A 7,657-nucleotide genomic window follows, 5' to 3' on the forward strand; every position below is an offset into this window, starting at 1 on the left:
AACAGCTCTCTTTTGGCTGTTGTTTCAGATTGCCTGCAGATTCAGGAAGGCAAACAACTGTGAACTGGGTACCCTAAATTCACATTTGGGAGGTATTCTTCACAACCATCAAGGATAGAAACCTGTTCTTTAAAAAAAATTACATGGAAGCTTGCACTCTGTAATATCTGAACCAGTTGTGGCAGGCAGATAAATACCTTAATGGCTCAGTTCTGGAGAGTGATGGGACTAGTCATGTGCTTACATTTAAACAGGGGCTTAAATGCTGTGCTGGATCGAGGCCAGAGTGCTCAGCACCGTTCAGGATCCAGCCCTAGGTGAGCTGGACCTAGTCTGTTAGCTGCGTATCTGATAGCACTAAGCTAGCCTTTGCTGGCGTCTGTCACTCTCTGTTCAAGCAACAGGTGGCTTACTCCATACTCTGTTCTGAAAGATAGGGAGATGCCTGGGTGTTGGAAGCTCTTTGCAGCATGCTAAGGAGACGTAACCTTCTGACCACACTCCTGATCATCTTGCCATGGGCTCTTCTTCTAACCTTGTGGCATCAGTACCCAGCCACCCGCTACCTCATCCTGCTGAGAAGTAAGTGCAAGCGACTCTTCACACGGTTACAGTTTTATCATAACAGTGTCACGGCCACGGTGTTCCTGAAATGCATGCAAGGAATTATTGATGTGAGCACTTGATGGGAAACACTTCACTGAAAGGGTGAAACAAAGAGAAACTTTCCCAAAGGACCCCTCAGGGCTTGGCTTCTGCAATCAGCCAGACAGTCCTTAAGAACACTCTCCGTTGTTTGGAGGAAGCCTCAGAGAGAAGCCCACTCTAGACACTATGGCTGAATGGCCCAGATCCTCAAAGGATTTTAGGCACATAAGTCCCATTGATTTCAGTGGGCTCTAGGTTCCTAAATACCTTTGAGGATCTGGGCCAGTCTGCTTGAGGAATTCTTTTGTGCAGCAGAGCAACTAGTCTACAGTGCGATTTTTCCGTAAACCCTCCCACCGTGGCATTGCCGCGGTGCAGCTCTTGTGTACAGAAGCTACTGATGTTTTGTCATTTTATCCTGTAGCCCTACTCTGAGCAGAGTTAGATGGCATGGGGCTTTAAACACACACCTGGAGTCCTGACTATGCCATTAATCCCCTTTTTTGCTAGCACAATGGTGTTGGACTGGCGGAATAATTTAGGAAACAAATCTGTGAGAGTTAACACCCAGGCCCACCTGAGCTAGCCCATGCTTAGTATTGAGAATAATGGACTTCATACAGTCTTGCCATGTAACTTTAGCCTAAAGGGCATGCCAGGTAAAATACAGGGAACAGGCAGGACTCAGGATCAGCCCGCAGGCTGAGGGTAGGGCTATGGGCAAGGGGCTATGGGTAAGAGAGAGAGCTGCTTTCTGGTTATGGAATGGGACATAGTGTTGACTTGGCTGGTTTCTGCGAATGGAATTGCTTGTGTGCAGCTTGCTGTTGTTTTTGCCTTCTCTGTTCAAAGTAAACAGGACTGAGGTCCATTTTGTGAATAAAGATAGACTACCAGGGAATACCTGGAGCCTGTGTCCCCAATTTCCTCTTCCAACCAAAAGATGGCCCACTGCAAAGCTCCAAAGTGTGCTACCACTCAGCAAAGAGGTAACAACAACAGGGGAGCTCCAGTTCTCACACCCCTCTGCAATGCGTGGGTGGGCCACAGAGCTTTTTCATCTAGGCCACAGGGCTGATTCAGTCACAGCAGTGACGGGTCAGCCACCAACCAATACCATTGTGTAACCCCCACGTGTAACGTCAGCATCTCTGGGCGGGTCATCGGCAGCAGAGATTGAATTTGGGACCTCTGGATCTTACTGCATGAACCTCTACTGCTTCAGCAAAGAGAGCCTGCTCTGTTAGTCGGTGCTCTGGCAGACTCATTAATAGCTAGCCGTCACTAGAGGGGGACAGAGCACCACGCTGAGAGGGCGTAGATTATAGTGACTCGTAGATCCGATCCAAATTTTTCAACCACCGGATTTTTTAACAAAAAATGGCTTTTTTTCTAAATTTGGAAATTTGAATACATTTTTTGGAAAATGAACTTTTTGGTTTTTTTTTTCTTTAATGGGTTTTTTTTTCCCCCTCTCCCCCTTTTGTCCTTTCTCCCTCTCTTTTTGCAGAGGTAAAATGTCGGAGGTAGGGAGGGGAGAAAGGGAGAAAAATGAAAAACAAAAAAATGCATTTTAATGAAAAATTTCCAATAAAAATTGTGACCCTCTGTACCTCAAAATACCACCACAATTCCAGATTGTCCCCCGAGGGTCTGGCACAAACATTTATCATCTTTCCCTTTTGAAAACTGCAGAAGGAAATGACTTCGGAATTTTTTTAATCGTTCACAAAAATGATTTTCCATTTTTCAATCTGCTGCAGTGACCTCCTCCACTGGTGTACCTGGATCAGGCTTGTAGCAGTGATGGAATAAATTGCTGGCTTGTTAAGTCTCTGGTTGCTTCCAAATCATTGGAAGGTCCTCAGTCCCTTGGTTAGAATGCTCCCATTAGTACAAGTTCATCATAGTCCAGAGGTCTGAGCAGGAAAGAGGCAAAATGGAGATGTTTCCAGGGCCATATATATATATACACACACACCCTGCCTAAGACTCATGTAGAGTTTCCACTTTCCAAGACCTAATTAATTTTAAATCAGGGTGGGGAAACAAAGAGCACAGTTACAAAACAGGGTGACACATTCAACACATTAAAGCTGTTTATTTCCATGTAGTCTCTTCACTAGAGCTGATGCAGGGTTTTCAAGTAACCAAGCAATATAGTTACTGTAGTTTCAAAGATTGGGAGGGGAGGCATGGCTGGGAATCTCTCCATCTGAAGAAGTGATGCACAATATGATAAAGTTGCAGAAACTCTGCTTTCTAGCACATTTCCCTGAACGTCAGGGATGTTCAGACCCAAGAGTTTGGTTCACGACCCATCCCCTATACAAATTATTTCAGCTTTAGGAATGTAAGTTTAGCACAGTTCTGGCATATCTAACACGCTTCATGTTTGTTGGCTGTCAATTGCATGTAAAGAGATTACTCTTACCTCGTACCGACAGCGCCACCAGTGAAGTCTAGGCAAAATTTCATTTCCGCTGACATTTGGCACATCTTCCAGCTCTGAACAGGCTAGGTCAGGAGGAGCGCAGGTCCTACCATTCACACATTCAAAAAGGTCCCACCTGTGTGGTTCTCAGTCTATTCTCCATGGACCACAAGTAATCCGCAGGGTGAAACCTCTTGAGAGCCAAGCAGTAGGGAGAGGGGAGAAATGGGCCTATGAAAGGATCGTTCTCTTATGAAGTGGTTTGCAGAATGAAAATGTTGTAGAGCCAGGGCCCTTGCCCCAGATAGATCATAGGTAGTTATCAAATGTCACCTAATGGAGCAGTGATCAGGCTGTGCTTTAGTCTCTGACTTCCATCTTCTTTTCGCCTCAGAAGAGACAGATGAAAATGCAACAGCTAAAGCTCACTTCAACGGCACATCCCCACTGAGGGAAGAAGGGCTCCCATCATGTAGCTGGCAACAAGCCTCGGGGGTGGCTCAAAAAGTCATCCAGAACTATGTGTATTCCCGGCCTCCCCCCTGGTCGGACACTCTCCCGACCATCTTTGTAATCACGCCCACCTACACCCGGCCAGTGCAGAAGGCTGAGCTGACCCGGCTAGCCAACACCTTCCTACATGTGCAGAACCTGCACTGGGTGGTGGTGGAGGACTCACCCCGGAGGACCAACCTGGTGTCCAACCTGCTGGAGAAGGCGGGGCTCAACTTCACCCACCTGAATGTGGAGAGCCCACAGAGTCTGAAGATGGGCGGATCCTGGATCCCATCCCACAAGCCAAGAGGGACACTGCAGAGGAACCTGGGGCTGCACTGGCTAAGAGACAGCTTCAACAACACGCGGCCACCAGAAGGGGTGGTGTACTTTGCTGATGATGATAACACCTACAGCCTGGAGCTCTTTGAGGAGGTAGGAGCCATTGCACTTCATGAAAGAGAAGAACAAAATGTAGCTGTTGCCCATAAAGACCAGAACCTGCCCTGTGTTCTGCAGTTACAATGGACCCTGACCCAGTGGTACTAGCATGGTTCTCCTGCACCAAGGGGGAGGAGGATTTGGTAGCCCCTCTCAAGGGCTCCACATCAGTGTGTGCCATGGAGCTTTACTCCACAGGGGCTCCCTCTGCCTTCACATGCAAGGTGGTTGGGTGCAGGGCAAGTGAGATCAGAGAGCAAATGTACCAGCCATTTTTTCCCAGTGAGGAAGGAGTGCTCCAGCCACGGGATGCAGATGCAGAGCAACTCCACAGCTGCTCTATGATCTGCATGGACAATTCCATGCCTCTTTAGCCCCTGCTAAGTCACATGACCATGCTGGTGCTAGGATATGGTGCTAAGCCTTTGTGCCCATGGTGAAAGGCTCCTCTTACAAAGTCTGTTCTGGGAGGGGTTGTAGAGTGAATGCTGTAGACCAGTGGAGCGTCAGGGTGAACTGATTTGTTTTAAACAAGCCCCAGTCAAAAACTTCACTCAAAACTCAAACCTGCCCTTGAGCACTTTATGGAGGTTGGAAAAAGTTTGGTCAACTTTCCAATCCACCATTGTTTCCCTTTCCTCATTCCGCTGTACTCTTGGTCCCAGCTAGGAGAAGAAGAGCAAGCATGCAATGAGAAAGGGCTATCCTCATGGTATTTCCAGCCCAGCTAGAACCAAGAAGCCAAATCAGAAATGTCATGGGAAAGCCAATTGCTCTGAGTTTTCCAGTCTATTGCAAACTCAAGGGGATGATCATCCAGTAAGCTTCACCAAAGCGTAGGGCACCACCTGAAACACAAGTGCCCAAGTTATCCTATAGACTCCATTTCCAATCCTCAGAAGTTATTTTGGTCCCCTTGAGTAGGGCAAGAAGCCTCATCATCCTTCATTAGTTCATCCTTTCCTGCATCCCCTGTGGGCACTCTTAGGGAGCCCCACACACTTCTAGGAGGTGGCCATGGATGGCATGGGTGAGAGCACAGAGCAGGTTGCTGGGGATGAGGACAAGGGAGTGTCAGAAGAGGGTGGCTGGCTGTGGAGACTGCTTGAGTCAGTCGTAGGGTGGAGTCAGTTGGTGTGATTAGTAGGAACCTGAAGGCCTGGTCAGGGTTAGGTGGTTTAACAGCACTGGGAATGTTCATGTTCCTATGGAACAATCAACACAAGGCCAATAAGAGGTTAGATAGAATCTGAACATTCTGGGAGGAGGGTAGGACTCTGTCTTTCCCCCTCTTTCTCTGGGGCACAGTAGATGGCAGATGATTGGAGGTTAAAGGGCGGTGGAACAGTCAGGTGTTGAGCGGAGGAGAATGATTGGAAGGAAGAGGAGGAGAGGGAGGTAAAACTGACCTCAGACCTCCAGGTCATTGCAATGTCACCTCCCTGGCCCATAGTATTGGTGGTCAGAGTATCCTGCCAAGAGCCATTTGGTTGCATAGGAAGGCACAGGTGGTAAGCACCCAGTGTCCGTAAAACGGAGGAAGGTGAGATTGCTGCTGTGGTCATGAATAAGGAGAGATTTACTTCTTAGCAATGGGGTGATGAAGGGGATGAATGGGAGTGAGGGGAGTGGGAGAGTGGGGGCAATGGGAAGGTGGGGTGATGAGAACAGGGTTGCTTTGATTTCAGCGTTGTGAAGAAAGAGCTGGGGGATGGGAAGGTGAGCATCAGAGTAGGGTGTGGAGAAGGTACAAGTACAAAGTAAACAAAGCACTTTGGTGGGCAGGAGGAGTTGGGGTGATCATAAGGGTGAGGTGGAGAGGAAAGGATGAGGGAAAGCCTAGGGCAGTCTGGAGGGTGGAAGTGAGAAGAAAGAAGGCAAAGAATGAAAAGGAGAAGGATGCAAGGAGTTAAAAGCAGGGTGGTTTGCGCAGGTGATGCTGGGGGAAAGGCATCAAAGCGGGATAGAGCAGTAGGGGCGTGGTACACATAGGGAGGCGGGGGTGAAATGACAGTATTGAACCTTTCACTGCACTGCTTCTCTCTGGCACACAGATGCGCTATACGAGGAGGGTATCCGTATGGCCAGTGGCCTTCGCTGGGGGTCTGAGGTACGAGTCTCCCATAGTGAGCCCAGCGGGGAAAGTGGTGGGCTGGAAGGTGGTTTTTGACCCTAACCGGCCCTTTGCTATTGACATGGCTGGATTTGCAGTCAGCATCAGACTGATCTTGGAGAGACCTCAAGCCACTTTCAAGCTGGAGGGAGTTAAAGGAGGCTACCAAGAAAGCAGCTTGCTGAAGGATTTGGTGACTATGGATGGACTGGAGCCCAAAGCAGCCCACTGCACAAAGGTCAGCATGACAAGGGATTTCAAAGCACAGCTCTCCCTTCTGGGGTCTACATGAAACCTCCGATATACTCCCTCCCTCCACCCCAGCATTTCAACCCCCTGTTCCCCCTGTCACGGTTCTTTGCATCATCCATTGCACTTGACCTTGCACCAAAGCACATCAGCATCAAACAATAGTTAGGCAAATCAGTTAATGTCTGTGAAGTGCTTTGCAGATGAAAAGCCATATGAGTCCAAAGAGGCATTATGGTTATTATGCATTATAATTATCATATTAGAGGTGCGTCCCAGCTGCAGAATTCAGATCCTGATTCCCTCCCCAATTCCAGGGCTTGTGGGGGGGGGGAAGGTTGATCTAGTGTCAGAGCTCTCTTCGTTGTTGTTGGTTGTTTCATTTATGTGCATATTAATTTTTTGGGCATAAGAGCTCTAATAAACTCTGACTCCAGCTCTGACTCATGTCGCTTTCACCCAGAGACCTAACACATTTCAGAGCCCTAACTGTTCAGGAACTAACACACTGGGATTTCTGGTCTTGATTTGTCCATGGAATCCAAAGCACCTGTGAACTCGCTGTGTTTTTCCTTGTAGGTTTTGGTCTGGCATACCAGGACTGAGAGGCCGATGCTAGGTAATGAAGGCAAACAGGGATTTTCAGACCTAAGAATGGAGGTGTAAATGGAGAGACAGCCCCAGGCTGTGAGTATCCCTGTGCCTTTGACCTTTGTACTGTTTTTGTTAATATCTCTCTGTAAACATCTACATTCAGCCTAGTCCACAAACACACCTGCCCCAGACTGTTCTCTTATTACAGTGGTTCTCAAAGTTTTGTACTGGTGACCCCTTTCACACAGCAAGCCTCTGAGTGCGACGCCCCCCCCCCCCTATAAATTAAAAAGGCTTTTAAATATATTTAACACCATTATGAATGCTGGAGGCGAAGCAGGGTTCGGGGTGGAGGCTGACAGCTCACGACCCCCTATGTAAGAAACTCGTGACCCCCTGAGGAGTCCCGACCCCCAGTTTGACAACCCCTGTCTTATTAGATCTGTTGAGAATGGTTCTGTCGACAGTGACTGAATGACCTCAGTGGCTTGCTCTTGGTGCTGAACATAGTTCCAGTGACTGCTGGTGGTTATTGGAAGGGACTAGTGTGACAAACACCCAACACACTTTGGATTTCAGGTGACCTGGGGTGTGAATTCATGGATCGATATCTGTCCCTGAGGTTTTGATTCCATGTCAAAACCAAAGCCAAAAGGGTTTTTCTGGTTCTGATGGGACCTAAA

General features: G+C 48.1%; 1 protein-coding gene across 1 annotated transcript; it reads left to right on the forward strand.

Annotated features, from left to right (window-relative positions):
- Positions 1-444: 444 nt before the first annotated feature.
- On the forward strand, positions 445-7,215 carry LOC140896879 (galactosylgalactosylxylosylprotein 3-beta-glucuronosyltransferase 1). The gene is made up of 4 exons (XM_073308964.2): positions 445-582; positions 3,477-4,012; positions 6,073-6,369; positions 6,960-7,215. Exons 1-4 carry the CDS (start codon positions 471-473, stop codon positions 7,044-7,046), a joined length of 1,032 nt encoding a protein of 343 aa, XP_073165065.1. The 5' UTR covers positions 445-470; the 3' UTR covers positions 7,047-7,215.
- Positions 7,216-7,657: the final 442 nt, after the last annotated feature.

This window comes from Lepidochelys kempii, chromosome 1 (assembly GCF_965140285.1).
Source record: "Lepidochelys kempii isolate rLepKem1 chromosome 1, rLepKem1.hap1, whole genome shotgun sequence".
In the NCBI taxonomy this organism is placed as follows: Eukaryota; Metazoa; Chordata; order Testudines; family Cheloniidae; genus Lepidochelys; species Lepidochelys kempii.

Excerpts from the sequence above, each read along its gene's own strand:
- LOC140896879 (XM_073308964.2), top strand. The coding sequence starts at position 471 with ATGCTAAGGAGACGTAACCTTCTGACCACACTCCTGATCATCTTGCCA. Across the intron at positions 4,013-6,072 it reads GCCTGGAGCTCTTTGAGGAG|ATGCGCTATACGAGGAGGGT; the intron begins GTAGGAGCCATT and ends TCTGGCACACAG. Across the intron at positions 6,370-6,959 it reads AAGCAGCCCACTGCACAAAG|GTTTTGGTCTGGCATACCAG; the intron begins GTCAGCATGACA and ends TTTTCCTTGTAG.